The sequence below is a fragment of the Pogona vitticeps genome, chromosome 3, assembly GCF_051106095.1.
Source record: "Pogona vitticeps strain Pit_001003342236 chromosome 3, PviZW2.1, whole genome shotgun sequence".
NCBI classification, from domain to species: Eukaryota; Metazoa; Chordata; class Lepidosauria; order Squamata; family Agamidae; genus Pogona; species Pogona vitticeps.
In genome coordinates, this window is record NC_135785.1 from 23,085,852 (window position 1) to 23,108,482 (window position 22,631).

The 22,631-nt window shown below is 41.1% G+C and overlaps 1 protein-coding gene across 8 annotated transcripts in view; it reads left to right on the top strand.

Annotated features, from left to right (window-relative positions):
* Positions 1-22,631, top strand: part of IFT80 (intraflagellar transport 80) — a 122,328-nt gene that overhangs the window by 73,708 nt on the left and 25,989 nt on the right. For all 8 annotated transcript variants that reach the window (XM_078389040.1, XM_078389046.1, XM_078389045.1 and 5 more), the window contains 5 exons: positions 10,520-10,638; positions 11,287-11,361; positions 15,684-15,847; positions 19,020-19,084; positions 22,452-22,587. In XM_078389040.1, coding sequence (XP_078245166.1) covers positions 10,520-10,638; positions 11,287-11,361; positions 15,684-15,847; positions 19,020-19,084; positions 22,452-22,587 — 559 coding nt within the window. The remainder of the gene's footprint in view (positions 1-10,519; positions 10,639-11,286; positions 11,362-15,683; positions 15,848-19,019; positions 19,085-22,451; positions 22,588-22,631) is intronic.

A 22,631-nucleotide genomic window follows, 5' to 3' on the forward strand; every position in this document is an offset into this window, starting at 1 on the left:
TTTCTCTTTGACCAGTTAAATCCCTCCAGAGAGATCAGATCCATAATTAGGTAGGTTAAGGCAGCTTTCAGTATGTTTCCTGTAAAATGAGCACATTGACTGACGTCTTTATGAACTGAAGTGAATGTTCACAAACCACCATGATCTTACTGATATTAGAAAGGGTATTGTAAAGTAAATGGACTGTGAATTATAGTCCAAAATACTGCAGTGGCTGAAAATTCAAAATCAAAGGTCTTGTTTATGCTACAAATTATTTCACAGCAGCTGGTAACAAAGGCTCAGCTGTAGAAGCAATAGCATAATAGCCCATGGATAGATAGCCTCGAATTGTTGCCTTAAACCTTTGCCTTGAATATAGCTGTGGCTTGCCATTACAGCAGCTGCAACATTGTTGGTTGTTACAGTACCATAGGATTTTCTGCCAAGAACAGTAGTAGCAAATGTCTGTTTTCTTTGATCTCTGAATCAGGAAATGGGCCAAGTTGTACCCACCCACCCCAAAGCATGATTACATGTATTGGTGAATCTTTGTTCAGAATATTTCAGGCCCAGGTTATGATTTGTTTTCAGCTTGGTAATATATCTCCTATGTGTTGTTTTTACTATTAGTTACTGAATTAATTTGTATTGATCAAAGAGCTTAGATATTTTAAAACATTATCATCATGTTGCTAACAGCAGATATTTTAGAAGATCTCATGCTAGATCCCATTAAGTATTTTCTTATGGTGACATTTCTTAGAAAATATTTGCTGTTTTTAAAAGGTTATAGTGCTATATTTATTTATTTATTTATTTTTTATTTATTTATTTTATTTATATGCCGCCCACTCTACCCAGAGGTCTCTGGGCGGCTTACAATAATTAAAATTCAATACAATAAGATGATTAAAATACAATTATAATACAATTAAAATACAATTAAAATTGCCATCATCAGGACCCACAGTTGTTATTTCAATTAAAAGCCTTCTGGAACAGGAAGGTTTTGACCTGGCGCCGAAATGTCATCAACGTCGGCGCCAGACGGATTTCAGTTGGGAGGGCGTTCCATAGTCTGGGGGCAGCTGCCGAAAAGGCCCTTTGTCTACAAGCCATCCCTCTTACCTCTTTGAGGGATGGCTCTTTCAAAAGGGCCCCCTGGCTAGATCTTAACTGCCGGGTAGGCTCATATGGAAGGAGGCGGTCCTTCAAGTATCCAGGGCCCAAGCCGTTTAGGGCTTTATATGTCAAAACAAGCACTTTGAATTGGGCTCGGGCAGCAACTGGTAACCAATGTAAATTGAACAGAATTGGCTTGATGTGATCTCTAGCGGCTCCACCACTCACCAGCCGCGCAGCTCGATTCTGGACCAGTTGCAGTCGCCGGACCGTCTTCAAAGGCAGCCCCACATAGAGCGCATTGCAATAATCTATACGAGATGTTACCAGTGCGTGTGTAACTGTCATGAGACTCCGCTCGTCCAGGTAGGGCCGCAGCTGGTATAATTTCCGCAGCTGAAGGAAGGCGCCTCTGGCCACCGAGTCCACCTGGGCTTCCAAAGTTAGACTGGGGTCCAGGAGCACCCCCAGGCTGCGGACCCTGTCCCTTAGGGGGAGTGTAACCCCATTCAGGGCAGGGAAATGGCCCTCCAACCTGTCCGGCGAAGCACCCACTAACAGCACTTCCGTCTTGTCTGGATTGAGTTTCAATTTATTAACCCTCATCCAGTCCATTATCAGGTCCAGACACGAGTTCAGCACAGAAACTGCCTCACCTGGATTGGTGGAAAACGAGAGGTAGAGCTGAGTATCGTCAGCATATTGCTGACTCCTCAGCCCAAACCTCCTGATGACCTCTCCCAGCGGTTTCATGTAGATGTTGAACAGCATGGGGGACAGTATTGAGCCCTGAGGAACCCCATGACATAAATGCCATGGGGCAGAGCAACTGTCCCCCAGCACCACCTTCTGGACACGGTCAGCTAGGAAGGAGCGGAACCACCGTAAAACGGTGCCCCCAACTCCTAACCCAGCCAGCCTATCCAGAAGGACACCATGGTCGATGGTGTCGAAAGCCGCTGAGAGGTCCAGGAGTATCAACAGGGTCACACTCCCCCTGTCTCTCTCCCGGCAAAGGTCATCATACAGGGCGACCAAGGCTGTCTCTGTACCAAAACCCGGCCTGAAACCCGATTGAAATGGATCCAGAAAATCCGTTTCATCCAGCAGCGCCTGGAGTTGCCCGGCCACAACCCGCTCCAACACCTTGCCCAAATAAGGGAGGTTCGCCACTGGTCGGTAGTTGACCACCAGCCTTGGGTCCAGGTTAGGCTTTTTAAGGAGTGGTCGAATTACCGCCTCTTTCAAGGCGGTAGGGACCACTCCCTCTCTCAGAGAGGCGTTCACGGCCTCCTGGACCCAAGTGCGAACCCCCCTGGCAGATCTTCCAATTAGCCAAGATGGGCAAGGGTCGAGCGGCGTGGTGGTAGAACGGACAGATCCAAGCACCCTGTCCACATCCTCGGGTCTCAACAATTGAAACTCATCCATTAAAGTTTGACCTAAGCACGGCACACTGGACACATCTTCCGATTTTGCAGTAACAGTGGAGTCCAGCCCACTGCGAATCTGAGCGATTTTTTCCTCAAAATGAATAGCAAACTCATCACAGCGAGCTGATGAGCAGTCCGGGACCTCCACCGGGTTTCCCGGTTGAAGAAGATCCCGGACCACCCGAAACAGCTCTGCTGGACGATATTCTGAGGAAGCAATGCGGCTGGAGAAATATTGCCGTTTCGCCAGCCGTATTGCCACGAAATAGGCCCGATAATGGGCTCTAAGTCGTGTTCGATCGGATTCCCAGCGGGACTTCCTCCACCTGCGCTCTAGCCGTCTCCCCTCTCGCTTCATCGCCCGCAGTTCAGAAGTATACCAAGGAGCTGTCTGGGCTCGGCGAGCAGGGAGAGGGCGCTTAGGCGCAATCGTGTCAACCGCCCGGGTCATCTCCCTATTCCATAGGGTGACCTGAACTTCGACAGGAGCGCCGACCATATCAGACGGATAATCCCCCAGAGCATTCAGGAAACCATCCGGATCCATTAGTCTCCGGGGGCGGATCATCTTAATCGATCCCCCACCCTTGCAGAGGGAAGAAGAAGCTAATAGACTGAACTTGACCAGGAAGTGGTCTGACCATGACAATGGGGTCACAACCAGCCCCTCCACATCCAAATCACCACCTTCCAGTCCCGTTGAGAAAACCAGGTCCAAGGTATGGCCCTTCTCATGTGTCGGGCCGATGACACATTGAGACAGCCCCATGGTTGTCATGGCGGCCATGAAGTCCTGAGCCGCCCCAGTCAAGGCAGCCTCGGCATGGATGTTGAAGTCTCCCAGCACCAACAGCCTGGGAGTCCTCAACACCAGGTCCGAGACAACCTCCGTCAGCTCAGGTAGGGAGACCGTTGGTACGCAGCAGGGTGGGCGGTACACCAACAGAATCCCTAATCTGTCTCGTAAGCCCAACACACAATACAGGCCCTCAAGACCTCCTCTCAAAGGGACAGGAAGCCTGGTCAAGGAGATAGAACTCCTATAGACTATAGCAACTCCCCCTCCCCGACCCTCCGAGCGACACTGGTGCTGGACTGAGTACCCAGGAGGACACAGCTGGGAGAGGGGGGCACCACCTTCCTCTCCCACCCAGGTCTCAGTAATGCACGCCAGGTCAGCACCCTCATCCAGAATTACATCATGGATGAGGGCAGTTTTATTTTGTACTGACCTGGCGTTCATCAACAGCACCGTGTGGCTCGAGGGCTTGCTGATATGGTCGCCTGATACAATTTGGTTGGAGGTAGGACTAGAAGAGGGGATAGATGTAAGATATCTAACCTCTCTTCTCCCACGCGGGCGTGTTCTACCCCCACCGCCATTCCTTCCCCTACCCAGCACCACCTCAATGGCTATATGTGATGCATGACCTGAAATAGGTACTGCTATGATGTTTGTTGGCCTAAAGCTGAGCAGCCCTGGGCCCCCTGGACATACAGAACAATAAACACAACCTGCACTCTTTCAGAGTAAAGGACAGAAGTTTATTGGTTACAGCAACAGTTACCCAGTCCAACATTGGGAATGGATCCATTGCATCGGGAGACCTGAGTGCCACTTGATGCCACCACTATCCATCAGTGGATTGCCGAGGGTCAGCACCATGAAAGAGAGTTTCTCAGAGACCATACAGGCATATGCTATTCCATGGCTCCTTGCCATGTGGGGACAGAGGTGGATTTTTGTCCCTTGAGTTGGGCGAGACCAAATGCCAGCTCCCCTTAAGGGGATCCCTCTATACTCAGAAGGTACAGTTTCTTACTTGCCACCCCAACACCACCTGGAATCCACCCCAGTGCCCTAACTGCCACAAGAACTGGACACCACTCAAATCCCTCCAGGAAAATGTAGCTGCAACCAATCTGCCATGACTTCCTGAACATCTTCAGGAGAGCTATGCATCCTGTCCCCAGTCTAATATGTGCACTCAGCTTTTTGGAGATACCAGTGTACCATAACCAACTGCCACCCCAGGATGATACTATGCAACCAACTACCCTGGTCATTTTCTGCCTAAAAATGTCCACCTTGCAAAGGTCCTGAGTCCACACATGTTTCTCAAGGAGATCCAAATAGTTCATGACTAACTCAGATTTAGGCCTAGACTTCATCTTCAAAGCCAGGAATGTGCTGAATGTCTTAAATGCAGCACAAGAGGTGGCACAGCCCGTGGGCATGGATTTGTCAACATAGTAGCTGCCCTGGAACTTGAATCCCAGCAATAAAAATTCTCCAGGTGGAGTGGCAGCAACCAGAAGGCTGACTGGATTTCACATTCGGCAAGCAATACCTGGGGGCCATATCTTTTGACCAAGGTCTCAGCATGGTCAAAAGATGCATAATGGACTCTACTATACTTTGGAGCAATAGTATCATTAACTGATAACCACTTGGGACAGGTGAGGTGGTTAATTAACTGGAACTCCTCTGTGGATTTTTTAGGGACAATACCCAAGGGAGAGACCCTTTGGTGGCTGGGGGAGGGGGAGGGAAAGGGCCTACTTTGTGCCCAGCCAAATGCTCCTTATTAATCTTGGTTGCTACTACCTCTGGCAACATCCTCTCTTGGACCCATATAAGAGACTGTAAAACCTTGATTAAAATCTTCCCAGAGGTACAAGGTTGCTTTACAATTTGGATAGGACAATGTTGTTGTTTAGTCGTTAAGTCGTGTCCGACTCTTGATGACCCCAATTTGGATAGGACAGTAGGAATTAGAATAAAGCCTGGCTACTGCTATCTTCTGGTGTAGCCTCTTGGGGCCTAAAAGAAGGGCCTAAAACCTCCTTTCCTGACCTGTCTGGCTCCTGATGTGGAGTAGGGGATTGGTTTCCACTAGGGTTGCAACCCTGGGTCCTTTCCTCTTGAGTGACATGGTCTCCTTATTAGTAGTGCCCCTACCCAAGTGATGATGCATGACCCAAGATCTGGTTACTGTGCTTCCTTAAGGCCCTTCCATCCTTTTAAAATCTGCTCATTCGTTTCCCTGATGAAATCCATTCTTCCCCTTTTTTGTGTTTGTGTTTGTATATATATTTATGCCCCCACCTGGGGGTCTTGGTCTGTCTGTCTGTTTGTTTGCTATACTGCCCCTTTAGTGGAAATACTACTCTGTGCAGTTTCAAAATTACAATTAAAATTTGACCCCCACATGATTACACAATGTACAGCTAATTGCAAGTAATCCCATATATATTTTTTGTGGGCATTCTCTAGGAACAAGTAAGAAAATGGTGGTATTGATGGCATCCTCTATAAATAATCCAAAATGCTACCTTTTCACCATCCCACTAATGTAGCCACTGAGTTTTCAAAATTAGTTGTATCCCACTCCCCGGCCTGTGTGCCTTAAGATTCAAGATGGCCAAGCATGTCTAAATTTTGAGCCTTTTTGTTTGAGGTATGTAGGCATATACCCCAGTTGGCAACCTTTTCTTTCTTTTCTTTTCTTTTCTTTCTTTTCTTTTCTTTTCTTTCTTTCTCTCTTTCTTTCTCTCTCTCTCTCCCCCTCCCTCCCCCTCCCTCCCTCCCTCCCCAAAAGGTCCAAGGTGGCTTACATCATTCAAACAGTATTTAAAAGTTAAAACAGTAAGTACAGTATACAAATATTTAAAAATAATTATACAAGTATATTAAAATGGTAACTAAGATCAATATTAAAACACATTTAAAACAACATAGCAGAACAGACCACTTAAAATGCCTCTCAAACCACCAGCCATTAAGGAAAGGCCTGCCTGAAGAGTAAGGTGATTGCCTGCCTGCGGAAGGACAACAAAGATGGGGCAAGCCTAGCTTCCCGTGGGAATGAGTTACAGAGTCTGGGAGCAGCAACAGAGAAGGCTCTCTCCTGTATCCCCACCAAGTGCACCTGTGAGGGTGGTGGGACTGAGAGAAAGGCCTCCCCTGATGATCTTAATGCCCAGGCAGGCTCAAAGAGGTAGATGTAGTCTTTTAGATAGCTTGGACCCAAGACTTTTAGGGCTTCATAAGTTAAAAACAGCACTTTTAATTGAGCCCGGAAATAGATCAGCAGCAAGTGGAACAGTTTTAACAAGGGTGTCACATGTTCCCTGTAACCAGCCCCAGTTAACAATATGGTGGTGACATTTTGGACCCTTTGAGGTTTTCGAATAGTTTCCAAAAGCAGCCCTATGTAGAGTGTGTTACAGTAATCCAACTGAGATGTACCTAGGGCATGTGTCACTGTGGCCAAATCAGACTTCTCGAGAAATGGGTAGAGCTGCCACACTAGTTTTAACTGTGCAAAGGCACTCCTGACCACTTCTGAAACCTGGGCATTCAGGCTCAGAGATGAATCCAGGAACACCCCCAAGCTGTGTGCCTTTGTTTTCAGAGGGAGTGTAACCCCATCCAGCACAGGCTGCAACCCTAATCCTTCACCTGTTTTTTGATTGACCAGGACCACCTCTGTCTTGTCTGGATTAAGTTTCAATTTATATTCCTCCCCATTTTCTATGTTCTGGGTCTACTCTTCCCTGGCGTCCTCCCTTTCCCTGATACTGTCATTGCCACTGCTGTCTCCGAGCTTCTTTCACTTGTCTCTGCTACTGCCAGACCATGTTGCGTCAACTGCCATCTTCTGGTCTTTTCCACCACTTCTGACCACTACTATGGTACCTCTGTTCTAGTCTTCACTTCTTCTTCACTTGCTAATCTGTTTCCAAGGCCAGCAAGCCACAGATTGGGTGGGAAGCTTCAGAGCTCCCACTTTTATTCAGGAGAGGTAGAACAGAGTAAAGCCTTCATCACTCCAGTCTCCCTGCCATGAGGCATCCGGCTCAGTATACTGCCAGCCAATGAGAGGCCGCCAAATTCAGCATCCAGCCTTCCAGCCTCCCTTGCTTGGCAGCCAGCGAGGAACACATGGCGGCTGCCGTGTGACCTGGATCTGCTCTTTCAGCATCCCAGGCCACTGCTCTGGACACAAATGGGTAACTCCATACATTGAGTTTCAACATTTCTTAAAGTATATTATGAATTAAAAAAAACTGAAATGAATATCTGAAAATAAATGCTTTTTTAAAAAACCTGCTCAACATTCTGACTTCCATGACCAGACACTGACTCATAACATCCCACCCAGAGGACATGAAATCAATATACAATTTCTGTTGTTACAAGTTTTCCTAATTACATCCTCAGTATTAAAATTCAGGTCAAGCTTTTCAGGACTGGGTGCTCAACATTGGGCTCCCAAATCTATAATTAGGCACCTAAATATCTTTTGGCTTGAAGTGAAGTCTTCTTTGATGCTGAATACATAATTGGGAAAACTTGCAACAACAGAAATTCTATATTACCCATCTGTCCACTGGGTGGGATGTTATGAGTCAGTGTCTGGGAATATAGAAGATAAATTGGCAGGTAAAAATCATATTTTTACATTCATTCTCAGACATCAGATTGCAATGAATGACTGTCTAGTAATCCCAGTAGTTTTAATTTTATTTAGCTCACAGCTTCATAGGGAAATATTGCTTTAGAGTCTTCAGTAGAACTGTATATCTGAATAATGATGTATAATTGAAATTCTTGCATTAAGGTTGTCTGAAGACAAAAATTCTGCCCCACCTTCTGCTTTTAGGGGTTTTTTTGGGGGGGGACATAAATGTGCATTTAGCATGGCACTTTTTACCTCGTTTATTTTCTTTACATGGTTCTGCAATTAGAATGCTAGAACTGATGAGACCTCTACTGGATATGTCCTGATTTACTGCTTATAAATAGTTTAGAGAAGTATTACCTTTATATTTTGAGTTTTTACTTATGTTTTCTTGTTTGGAATGAGCAATTATCCCCTTTATGTCAGTTTCTATTAGGATTTCTCACAAACCACTCTTTAATTTACTAAATGAAGTAGAGTAGAACTGCAGTATCCATGCAGGATTGGCTCCAAGCCCTCCCCTATGGACACCAAAAACCAAACAAGTAGCAAGCACTATCGTGAAGGAGAAAGAGAGAGTGTGCCGTCCTCCACACAGCAAGTTGCAGAGGAGGGGCAGGGATGTTGGAAGGAGTATTGGTGGAAAACAGCAGGAGCCGGTAGAGGAGCAAGAGAGATTGGAGGTGTGTCTAGTTGATGAAAGAGGGGAGGAGCTAGATCTAATTGTTTGGGAAGGGGACATAAAGGAGACGGAAGGCGCGTGAAGTTTTAACATTCTAACGGGCACTCACCCTGACAAGAAGAACCGGGCCATGCCGATGGAGTGGAGTGCCGGGCAGGAGGGCTTTTCTGCTCTGCTTAGAGAGTTTCCAAACCTACAAGCTGGTGGCGGATTCCTGCTGGACCCCAAGGACTCGCGTGCGAGAGAGGGAAAATTTGATCCATTGGAATGGACGCTGGTGGTGTACCCGCGCAACCATTGTGGGGGGAGGAGGGTGATCCGTCCCAGTCCCTCTTTACTCCAGCCTCAAGGAGAGGGAGACTGGGAGAGACACTCCTATTGTGGGACGGTGTGTGCGGTGAGGAGCACCCCCCTGAGGCCCATGACCGACAAGGAACGATTTGGTCCAGCCCCTCTGTAAGAGCTGATATTCAAACACCTGATGTTAAGGTGTGTCGTTATCATCCGTTGCCAGAACTTAGTTTAATGGATCCGTTTGAGCCTATGGAATTAAGCTTGTTCACAAATAAATCCAGTTGTGTTAAGAATATGGAACAGCCTCCGACTCTTATTCCGGCGCCAAGACAGGGGTCGCACTCAGCAACTAACAAACCTAATCACAACTATACATAGTGTTGTCTCTGGTTACCTCTAGTAACTAGTTCTGGTAAATACACTGTGAATTTTTAAAATTTTTTAATACTTTCAAGCAGCAGATAAGTGAATCCACAGATGCTGATTCAATGGATATGGGGGTCCTGCTGTACTAATTGGTTCTCTGAGACTTTTTCCTGTAAAGACAGGATAACAGTTTATTTTCTCTCACAGAAGCTATAGTTGCCTCCACCATTTAGATTTCGGTGGTCCTGTTGCTGCCACTATTTAGGTTTAATGCAACATATGTTTGTTTGTGGTCTTGTATTTTGGTTTATGTGGGTTGATTATTCATTGATGTAAACCACTTAGAGTAGTGTACAGCACTAAGTCAAGTGGTCTATAAACAAACAAACAAAGATATTTGGGACACAAACTGCTATATGTTAGGCCTTTGGGAATTGGGAAGATGATATTTACCAGTATCCAAGTTAAATAGATTCAAGTTATTCTCTAGAATAGTTGAGAGAGATAGAGTGCATTGACCAACCAACTACAGCACCCTCATGATTGCATAGAATATTGCATGTTTGCTTATCCCTTCTAATAATTGTGCAGTCTTTATTAAGTATTTGAGGCCTCCTGGCAGTATAGGAGAGCTTATATATTCTCCCCTCTGGTAATAGCATTTCTAAGGTCCGCAATATTATGCTCAGTGCTAATGATATTTTAGAAAATTGTGTGTTTATAGTTTTCTTGGTAATAAATTATTGGTAAATATAGCTGGAGCTTTTTCTATGATCAGAATCTGATATTGGGGTGAATTCTGTACATCATTACTTGATGAAATTTAGTGGCATTCCATTTATGCTATACTCTTGTTCTTAATAATACTTTGAATTTTTAATTAATGTTCTGCTTGTTGAATAAGTAAAAAAAACCCAAATCTTAAAAATAATAATTTCATGTTACTCTATAAAAATGAATACATGCCAGAATATTAAAGTAAGCCATCAGTCAGAAAACTGGGGATGATAATGTGAATTTAATGACTTTAAATATTGCAATGTTGATTATTTACTTTATTTAAAACAATTTTGTACAGTCCTTAGAGTTAAAAATGAGGCTAATGTTTTGTTCTGGTTTTGGGTTTGGAATTATGTGAGATTTATTTAACTCTGTCCTTTTGTTTCCATTAGGTTCGTAATGTACTTAATGATGCAGTGGACTTACTGGAATTTCGTGACAGAGTCATTAAAGCTTCTTTGAACTATGGGCATTTAGTAGTTTCAACATCTCTTCAATGTTACATATTCTCGTAAGCAGCTTGAATTAACAAGACATAATCATTTGATAAATTGTAAAAATTTTGGTTTAATGCATAATAGCTTCTGTATGATTTGATTTGGGAAGCATCCATTGTTTAATGGTTATACCCTATAAAAGTAAGCAATGTGATACAAACTTTTCGTAATTGCACATTATAATTGATTGGCTATATGTATTGGTTTTCCCATGAATGAAACATTCACTGTGGGGCTGTATGTTATTGCTTTAAGAATCCTGTCTCCTGGTGTAACTGCACTACTTTGGTCTGTGTTTCCCTTCAATTGCGATTTGCCAACCCCTTGAACAACATTTTAAATCTTAAATACTTTAAAACAAAGTTTAGTGTGCAGCTAGGAGTTTTTAAGAGAGTATCACTGAAGGCATATTTATCATGATCCCATCAGCCGTAATTAAGTGTTACAGTGTTTCCTGAAACATGTGAAATAGCTATTAGTTAATCCTCTTTTAAAAATACTGTATGCAGAAAGACAAATACCCATATTCTTTATCTTTCAGATTTTGTTGCATATAATTTTTCCAAACTAGAATATCTTTGAGAATCTCACTGTGTGAATTAAAATACATATGTGAACTATTTTTTTTCCTTTAACAAACATTATCCTGCCCTTTGTTTTAGAGTTAAAAACTGGAATACTCCATTAATCTTTGATCTCAAAGAAGGAACTGTCAGTTTGATTTTACAAGCAGAAAGGTAACTTGCCTGTGACATTTAACACAATTTCTTTGTAGAATTGTTTTACATGATTAAAATAATATCTGCTTAAATGGTATAAGACAGTGGGAACAAATATTTATTTGTCAGCTTCAGCAGGATTTGACAACAGTCATGCAGTACTCACTTTTCTCACTGTGGGCAAAAGGTCAGTCAGGCTTGTGTGACTGAGATGAGCCTAAGAATCCTTCTGAAAACATTACTATAGATTATCCTTGTGCATTCCTCAACCCTAAATGTGGCCAAAAACTTGCTATATGTCTCACATCTGCATTTCCTGGGTACAACAAGAGACATTCCTGCCTCCTTTCTCTGGCTCCAACTCTGGAAAATGGGAAAGTAGCCAGGTTGGCTAGAGATTTTGTAATGAATGTGACATCAGGCAAACTTGGTTATTCTTTGTAATATCTGATTCACATTAATGGGGTTTGTTCTGTGCCTATGCAGATGTCCTTGGAATCTTCCACAGCCTAGAAGAAAGTTGTTAGCCACACCTTAGCACTTAGTGCATCCCCCTCTACCCAATGGCTAATACTCAGTTCCACTTTGATGGCTGCTGAACTTGTCTACCTTACATAAAATACAAGATAAATAAGCTAGTTTTCTCTTCAGGCATCCACAACCCAATTCAATTATTGTCGAAGAATCCCAAACAAGAGCTAAGAGACAAAATATAATGATACCCATAACTAAAGAAGGCAGGATTGATGCCATTGAGTGCAGAATCTATTCAACATCAGCCCTAATAATCCAGGTTGCAAACTGCCAGATAGCCATGGCAAATTACTGTAAAGGACGTGCCATTTCAAGGTCCATCTTTTCCTCTGGAAAAAAAATACAGCCTCTTCTCCTTAGCTTGTCACTTACGTTCCAGCAGGAAGCCTATTTGCTTGCTACTCATCATATTTATTTGCCTTGCTACTCCAGAGATTGTGCAGCAAAAAAACTTGTCAGCAGCAGTGGCACTATGCTGCTACACTTGGCTAAGATCCTCTGGAATAACGGATGGCTCAAAGGTACAATTTGAGGACTTAACGTTTGCTTAATGACAAAAGAAACAATAGATGAAAAGACAAACAAACTTGTTTGTGACAGGGAACAACACAAAGTGTCCAAAATCTTGTATTTGGGCAGGTCACAGAAGAAGATCTTTGGGAGATGCCTTCATGGTTCGATGGGCCATGAATCTACCTTTTGCGTTTCTTGCCAATGCCTCACAGAGTGATTGTGAAGCTAAGTCAGGAGAAGGTAATCATAACACTCTAGTGGCCTCATCAACCATTATTAACAGCTTTCTTGCACATGGCAAATGACATCTACTGTTTGTCCATGGTACCAAATCTAATGTTACAGCACAACAGAACATTTCACTGACTGGACCTCAAAACAACTGAAGCTCACATGGAAGATTCACCAACAGAAAATCCAGAGAATCCTAGTTGAAGTCAGAAAGCCTTCCACAAGGAAAGCCTACAAATATGAATGGGATATGTTCGTCACATTTTCTGATTCACTAGGGAAGACTATCATCCCCCATTGCTGCACATGGTCCTATGCTTCCTCCTGCACTTGAAAGAAAATGGACTGTCACACTACTCACTGAAAGCCTACCTCTTAGCCTTTGTGGAAAACCGAAAACCAAGTTCATTGGTATCACATATTTTCAAAAATAAAACCCTAAAGAAATTCCCAAGAGGCTTATAAAACGTCCACTTGGATATTAAAACATCTTTGCCTTAGGAGTCTTTGTCTTTGGTTTTCTATCAGATGATGAAACCAATAGCTACTTCTGGCTTACATCTATTGCTTGGATTGTATTCCTGCATTGAGCAGGGGGTTGGACCTGATGGCCTTGTAGGCCCCTTCCAACTTCACCTTTCTATGATTCTTTTGTTGTTGTTTAGTTGTTAAGTCGTGTCTGACTCTTTGTGACTCCATGGACCAGAGCACGCCAGGCCCTCCTATCTTCTACTGCCTCCTGGAGTTTTATTAACATACAAAACAGTAATCCTGGTTGCTGTCATGTTGGTCAGATAGGCGAGTGCACTTGGAATGTTGCACTGTGATCCACAGTTCTTTAGAGAGAAAGTGATTCTTGCAACATATGTGTCTTTTCTCCCTAAAGTCATAACAGTCTGGTGTTGCCAATCTTCTTTCTGGCCCCTACTACAGATTAAGAGAAATCATTACATTCACTAGCTGTCTGTAGGGCACTGACCTTCTCTGAGTCAAGAACCAAAGCTTATCATAAAACTAAAAGATTATTCTTCTGCAACCAAGGAAATTGGCTTAATCATGTTTCCTCCAAGAGGATATCCAAGTGGCTTGTAGATGCCATTACCTAGTCCAACTAGGACATTTTACCAAGGTACTTGCTGCCTCTATGGCCTTCTTAAAAAGGGTAGAGATGCAGGACATTTGCAAGGCAGCCATATGGTCTCAGCCCATGACATTCATCAAGCATTATAGACTGGATATCAGAGCAAAACTTGATGCTTCTTTAGTGATCTCATCAATACTGGTGTTAACATCTCATCATTGCTGATAAGTGAGTTTGTTAATTACCCGTTAGTGTAAATCACAGAGACCACAGAGGAGGAGTATAGGTTACATATTTGTAAATGTAGCTCTTTGAGTGGTCATCTGTGAATTCATAGAACCCACCCAACCTCTGTGTGCCATGCTTTGCATTTGAGTCAGCAGCAGACATAGGAACTGAGTGTTAGTTGTTGAGTGGGGGAATATATGCTAAATGTTAGAGTGGGGCTAACAACTTTTTAATGGGCCGTGGAAGATTCCTAAGGATATCTATGCAGGCATAGAACAAACCCCATTAGTATGAATTCACAGATGACTACAGTTACACACAAATTAATCTGTGCATGTACCTGTATGTGACTGGCTATGGAGGAAATTAGACAAGATAACAATTTACAGTCCAATCCTGTGTATTTTAACAGCATCTCCCCCAAGTAAATTTAATCTACAGCTGGTGGCGATGTAACACTTGATTACTTAACTTTGAGAAAACAATGGAAAGTTGACCTCAGTAATTCATCCTTTGTTTCCTCCCCTGTTCTTTTTATTGTTGATATTCTTGTCCTGGTTAATGGTTTTAATTAGAGCTCACCAAACCTTTTGGTTTACCTTTTTATTTTTAATTTTTGGCAATTTTTGGACAAAAAGAAAGCACAATTGAAAAGGAAAATGGGAAATCCAATTTAAATTTTTGAGCTTGATTTATATTAGTTTGTATGAAGGGTCATTTCTCCTACTGGGTTATTTCCCACTTTGAAACAAGACTTAGGATTGTTCATAGCAGCTGCAGAACTCAGTAATATTTTCCTGTTTGGAGATGGGCAAGAATGGCACCTTGTGAAGTAGCATCATTCTTGTGAGTATCTAGGAAGAAATGCAATTGGAAGGCTGCAGAAAGAACCGTATGCCTATTAGATATAGTCATAAGACTTTTTAAAAGGATAAACAGAGGCAGAAACGGAAACACCACTATTACCCATCCAGCCCAGAAGAAGAAAAATACGGTTTCATCATATAAACTGCAGAAAGTTTCCAACCCAAAAATTCTTGTTAAATTCTCCTCCTTGAAAGCAGCAGGTAATGTCTTCCTCCTTTGCTGAGATGAATGGCTGTGTGTAAGGTAAGGGTGTCCTGCACAACTTCAGTTTTAATACAAGTATTCACCTCACGTAGAGCTAGCTGGGTTTTCTGCAAACTTCTAATTGCATTTCTGTATTCTATATTTCTTGAATTCTGTAGTGATCTTACTCTTCCTAACCTTTTCTAATGTAAGTGCTATATCACTAGATGAAACAGCAGCAGTGTGTACTTCAGAAGGGAGAGAGCTGGAGGAAGCAACACCTGTGATAAAGTAGTTGGAAATAGCATGTCTGCACCAGATGTTTGATAGTATTGTATTTCAGAATACTTGAACAGTCCATAATTTAACACAGCAATCGTTTTTACTCTATCAGCCTTGAAAAATCTCATATAGGGAATGTAGCTCCATGTAAATATTGCTCTGTATCTGTGCCAAGTCATTTGGAGGAATGAAATAGTATCTATTTTATATAATCCTTTATGCATCATGTGGAACTAAATTGTGCAGAGTAGAAAATATTAAAAGTGCCTTGGATTACAAGTGCTGCTGTTTGAATATATTTATACAAATCTAAGTCATTAAATTAGGCAAATAGTATATACAGAAATAATATATTAAATTTGACTTACTATGTTTATGGTATTATTTGAAAATAATTAATTGCCCCTCCCTTTATTTATAGGCATTTTCTTCTTGTAGATGGTGGAGGAATCTATCTATATTCCTATGAAGGACGTTTCATTTCTTCACCAAGGTTTCCAGGAATGAGAACTGATGTACTCAGTGCTCAAACCATATCTTTGAGTAATGATACTTTAGCAGTAAGAGACAAATCTGATGAAAAAGGTATGATATACATTCAATTAAAAATGACTTGTATTTATGCACAAAATTGTGTTTTCTTTAGAGTAAATTATAAGTTGAAAATAATGTGATGGAAACTCTTTTCTGTTTAAAGTTCAAAAGAGGTTTGAACTTTACAGAGTAGAAAGCTGCTGCATGTTGGGTTCTATCATGCTCTGTCAAACTTGGTAGTCCAAGGTCTCTGGCAAAGATCTTTCCTAGTTTTGTTGCTCGAGATCATTTCACAGAGATATAAGCTGGAGCCATAAAAATCCTATGTCCTGCTACTGAATTATGGTGTCTTACCTTAAAAGGTATTTGTGTGCTTTGCATTGCAAATCCAATAACCCTTTCAGAACTTACTTCATAGTTTGAGTAAAGTATTTTCTTGGGTTGGGGGTAGGTATTTTAGTCAGTTGCACAAAATCAAAACGAGTCTTGCAGATTGTCATGCTGTATTTGGTGTAATCTTTTGTGGACTGAGGCCCACTGGGGAGCAGTCTATGGGGTCATGGTTTGTATTGGATGAAACAAGGTGAAAGCTCATGCCAGATAAAATCTGTTAATCCTTAAGATGCCACAAGACTGCAGCTTTTTTCCTGTGTTTTTATTCCAGTTAGCATGTTAAGAAACTTTTCTACTATAAAAATAGATGGCAAAAAAGCTTCATGATGACTATGTCTTACTATGCCACTCCACCAACTGTTTTTCTTATAACCACTTCCTCTTAAAAAGTTGCTTCAGGTATGCTGCCGAGCACATGCACATTAAAGAAACCTATTACTCCTCTGTGAGCCTAAAAACACAGAGTTTTAAGCTCTGTCAGGGTACGCAAGTGGTCCCACTTTTAAACCAAACTTCAGGGTGAGCAAAGTATCATCCATGGCTACATTCATCCCCCTCTAAGGCCTTTATATGTGTTCTTAAGGCTCCCATGCCACTCTGCTGAAAAACAAATGGAGTGCATGCATTTATAAAAATGTTACTTCCTGCTTTTGGAAGCTTCTAAGGGCAGTACTCATTTATTCATTTTATTTATACCCCATCTTTCTTCCAGATAAGCTGAAGGCAGCTGATCTTTTGAAAGACAGATAAAAGTAAAAATACAGTTGAATTACATTATTTAAAAACAAGTTATATTATTGTAAAAAAAGCAAACAGCAAAAAAACAAATTTAAAAAGTTTTAAAGCATATTTCAAAAGGTTAAAAAAAGGGTAAAAAATTTGAAACTTCTTCCTTGGCAACCAGTCACTTTTTAAATGCCTGCTTGAACAGAATGGCCCTTGACTGGTAGAAGGAAAACAGGGAAGAACTGGACTTGTCCATAAAAGCTTACATTAAAATATTACGCTTAGTCTTTAAGGTGCCATGACCTTTTTATCATCTTTATTTTTAATTTTTCTTTTGTTTTTGCCTGACATAAAATATTTGTGACACAACTTGGTACAACTTAGAAATCTGTCACTCTCATTGGCCCACAGTACAGTGTAGGTCATATATTTTGCCCCTCATACTCCCATCTCCACCTTTATCCAGAAAAAGAAAAGCTGAGTGCCAAAAATGATATGAGTTGCTCTTCTTAACTTCAGCTCTTATTTCATCTTCTGTTTGAATTAATTTTGCATTTGTAACACATATATTTTATATCATTTTATTTTAAAAAATAGACTCTGTGATAGTAAGAAGTTTTGGTCTTAGTAAAAGGCTTAATCAGTGACTGTGACAAGAGAAAACTGACATCAAAAAGAGAGCACGGCACTATCCCAAGTCCCAAGTTACTTGCCTCTGTTTACACAGCTGGCTCAAACTAGCATTGGACATAGCCCTTCTTTTTCCTTTTCATATGCAACCAACAACATCAGAACAGCACCTGTTCTCCTAACATCAATTTTCCTGCCAATATAACCAGTGACTGCAAACCAATATCCTGTATCCTTCTAAAAGAAACTCATGTTACTATCATGAAATGCAAATTGAATGGTCTTTCAAAGTTAAACATACATGCTACATGGAATATAAACGGTATATGATAAACTGAATTTGGCACATGATGGTAAAGTGTGTAAAATGTGTGTGGAATTAATTGTTTTGTTATATAAATTTGTTAATACTGTGTCATTAATCTTTTACATGGTATCATATATCCATCCTGCACCACTCCTCCACAGATTACTGAATCCTCAACATAGTTAAAAAGGGGTTAAATATGCATGATATACAATTTTGAAAAGATAGCTAAATGCTAATAGAGTAGAACTCTGTTGTTGATTGTCTAGCTGCAATCAGCAGCTCTATGCACACCTATCTTGAACAGCAATGCCTTTCCTAATTAATAGTGTATTGATTTTAAAACTCAGAAGTTTCAAAAACAGTTTGCAGCAACCATACTTTCTAGTAATTAGAATCAGTGTCTATTAATAAAAAATATATACTGCATTATCTTTCAAATAGACTCCTGAACACATCTGAGAACAAATGCTATTGAATCTAATACAGCCCACTTCTCAGTAAACATGCTTATGATTACACTGCTAACTTTTAAGAACTTCAGATCTATACTACGTCCAGTGGCTTTCAATGGAGAAAACAAAAAACACCAAAAATTAAGGACGCCTCAGAACAACACCAAATTAAGTTTGCATATGTTTCACAAGCTGGACTATCGATGCCAAGCATTTAAAACATGTTTCAAACAGTTTAAGGCACTTTTACAGGAGTGAAAAGGGACATCGGAAAGAGCTTCAAAAGCAGGGAAACGGAGATCAAAGAGCCCTTTCCGATGTCCCTTTTCGCTCCTGTAAAAGTGCCTTAAACTGTTTGAAACCTGTTTTAAATGCTTGCTATCATTAGCCCATCTCCTGAAACCTATGCAAACTTAATTTGGTGTTGTTCTGATGCGTCCTTAATTTTTGGTGATTTTTTGTTTTTTCTCTCATTGAAATGCATTGGACGGACAGTTCAATAGAGTTAACATCTCTCCTCTGCTATGATTAGCAGTGATATCCCAAAAGCAGTAACTAAGAGATACAGTTTACATAAAATTTGAACTCTAGGAACTAAAGAGTAAAGCCAACCAAAGTTCCTGTACACGGACTTACATTCATTACAATAAGACATTTGTGAAATCAGTTTAATAATCTGTTGTTTTTTATCTCTATTTCTTTAAAAATATAGTTATATACCTGTTTGATCCCTTATCTGGCAAACCCCTTGGAGATGGAAAGCCCCTTAGCCATAAGGTAGTACATATTTTGTATTCTAGTATTTTCAATTAACAAATGAAAGGTGAATACTCTGATAGTCAGTGGAAACCATTGTGGATTACTCTACCCATTAAAACTGTTTCTGCCCAGTATAATGAGCCATCTCTCAAAGCACATCATAGATGATCTCTTTCTATCTCTGCAATCTGTCATATTAGCAAAACATTCTTACTGCAGAAACATTAATACCTTTCTACTTATATGAGTTTGTTGACCAATTGTTTCTGCTTTCAGAAATCTGGCACCATTTTTTATACATCTAATGGCAAACTCCTGTGTAAGCTGTAGGGAGATAGTAGTGATGTTATTTTTGGCTGTGGTGATATATTAAAATTCTGCATCTCAGAACACTCATTAAATTACTTACCTACAGCCACATTGGTGAAGCACACTAGAGGGTAATTTTGAAAACATTTACCTTAAGTTTGCCTCTTCAGGTGGAAAAAACCCCTCAACCATAATATAAGCATTATAAGAGGCTGTGGAAAATGACATGTTTATTAAAACATTGTATTTCATAATGAAATTTGTGTACTTACAGCAGACTTATTCTCAGTTGAGTGTACATATGCTTGAAGCTTTAATAATTTTAAACAACTGTAAAGTATTTCTGTAAAATAGCTCTCTTCATTGAATTGTTTATTGATATCACTGGTAGTTATAATGTGCCATCAAGTTGTTTTGCACTTCTAGTGATCCTGAGAATTAGTGACCTCAAAATCGTCCTATCATCAACAGTGGTATTTTGCAAACTTTGATTTTCTTGTTGAGTCAGGCTATCCCATATTAGATCTTCCTCTTTTCCTACTGCCTTCAACTTGTCCCAGCATTATTGTCTTTCTTAGTAAGCGTGCTTTTCATTACTAATCCTTTCCTTTAATACAAAAGGGACTGCTCTCACAATCTATGTAGAAGGCACTATTTTATATTACGTTTGTCATCGTCATTGAATCATTTTCAGTGCTTATGGCAAGCTTAATATAATAATATATAATTTATTGTCATTGTAAGTATATACACAGTATACCATACAACAAGCTTGATGCCTTCTTTGTTTGGTAGTGATTCCCTAACTCACTACCCAATCTTTGCTATACTGCATGTGACATTGCTTGTACCTGCCATCCACATGAATAAGGTCTTCTCAGACCATACAGTTACAGAGACAAGAGAAGAAGACCCACTCTGCTTGAAACAGTAATCTCTGGAATGCAAGAGAAGAGGTTGGCCTAAGAAATAGGTGAGCAGGCGCAGAATTTGACTGGCTTTCCTTATACACATTATACAAATTTCCTTCCTTTCCTTTTGGTTCAGCTGGTTACTGTCAAATGGCCCACTCATCATCTGGCTTGATGAAACCAAAGTCTCATCACACACCATTCCCTTTCACCCACAAAGGCTACACAGAAAGGATCAACAAGAAGACTTAGTATTTGACCTACCAAACAAACAGTGTGCAGATATAGAAGTCTTATTTTTCTGTAAACTTAGAAGATCTTTATTTTATTCTTTCCTAGACTGAGAGCAGGGGCAGCAAATCTGAGCTGAAACTGAGAGGGAACTTATCTTCATTCTCCTACCCTCTCTCTCCCATCTCTAGAAGCAGAGTAGGGTAGTTCAGAAGGGGTGTAGGATAGTTCAGAAGGGGCATGTTAACCTCAAAGAAAGCTAGCTCTTTGAACCTCTTGATGATAACCCAGAAATGGTATGGGCTCTGGATATACCCAGCAGCGGAGAAGGTAGTGGTGGCGAGGATGTGCAAGAGAAGAGCTTGTTGGCTATATGTGCCAGGACTTGCCATGCTTCCCTCTTCTACACTCAGATGGTAGAACAGCAAACTCTTAACTTCTCTTAGACCTTGGTCGGTACAAGAGTATGTACCCACCCCACACAAGACATTTTTCTCTTCCTGGCTCCACCAGTGCTACCACAATCGCATTCTCCTGCCACTCATCTCTCCCTAAACCTCGGTACTCTGACCAATATAGTAAACAAACAAACAACCCAAAGTTTGAACATGTTGCATTCACCACACTAAACTCCCAGTGTATATCAGTATCAAAGGCTACACAGAGATGCTTCTCCAGCCAGGATACCACAATCTGCAGTCTCTAACTAAGAGCAGTAATACCTTGCTTATCTTCCAACCAATTCAAAAGGCAGTAAAAACACTCAATAAGAAAAAAAAAAACCAGTATGAGTTCAGTGTTTCCTGGGCAGTTCAATTTTTTTTAAAAGGTTAGGAGACTGCCAGCAGACCACTCCCTCCATCAAGCACACTGCCACAGAAGCAAACCAAACCACTTCCTTGTCCACAAACCATTTCTTAAAGAGGCTTGGTGCCAATGATACAATAAAGTTGTGCTACAGTGCCTAGGAGATCCCTTCCCTTGCCCCCCACAAAAACCTTTAGCCCTGTTAAAGCATCACTTTCACCACTTTTCTCCACCACCTTCCTCCAACCAACTGTGTTGGCACAGGCTTCGCTTACCTCCCACCTTGCTTTCCTTAGCCTTTTTTCTTCCCCTTTTCTCCTTCTCTCCTTTTTTCTTTCTTGTTTGGGCCTTTACACTTGGTCCCATTAGTCAGTCATTAAAGAAAAGCCTGCTTGGAGAGAAACATTTTGCCTACTTGCAGAAGGACAACAAAGATGGGGCCAGCCTGTTCTCATGTGGGATGGAGTTCCAGAGTCTGGGAGCAGCAACATAAGGCCTTCTCCTATGTCCCCATCAAGCACCTGTCTACACTTGTGAGGATGGTGGAACCAAAAGAAACACCTCCCCTAATATCTTAAAACCAGCACTTTGAATTGTGCCCAGAAATGGATTGGCAGCCAGGGAAGCTGCTGTAATAGGTTGGTTATATGATCCCTATATCCAGCCTCAGTTAGCAATCTAACTGCAATGTTTTGGACTCACTGAAGTTTCAAAGAACTTTCTAAAGACAGTCTCATATAGAGAGCCTTACAGTAATCTGGCCCAGATGTAACTACGGCATGTGTCACTGGCCAGATCAGACCTCTCCAGGAGTGGGCACAGCTGCACACTAGTTTTAATTCTTCAAATGCACTCCTGGCCACCACCAAAATCCTGGGCATCCAGACGAGATGAATCCAGGGGCACCAATATGGAATTTGGACACAAGGTTTAAATATCTGTCGGATTGAAATAACTGATACAACTCACTGGATTTGTTTGTTTTTATGATAATAGAAGGAGTACAGATACATTATGTACAGCTCTCCATAAAAACTGAGAAAATAAACTAGTTCATACATACCATGCTTATTTGTTGTAATTTGTTGCTCATATGTTAAAGAATATCATTTATATGTTGTTTATAGACAGAAATAATGGAAATTGCCTTAGACCAGAAGGGTCTTACAAATGAAAGGAAAATAGCATTTATTGACAAAAATAGAGATCTTTATATAACTTCTGTGAAGAGATTTGGGAAAGAACAGAAAATTATTAAAATAGGTAAGAATTAGCTTTCTTCAATACAGTCTTATCCTCCTGCATCT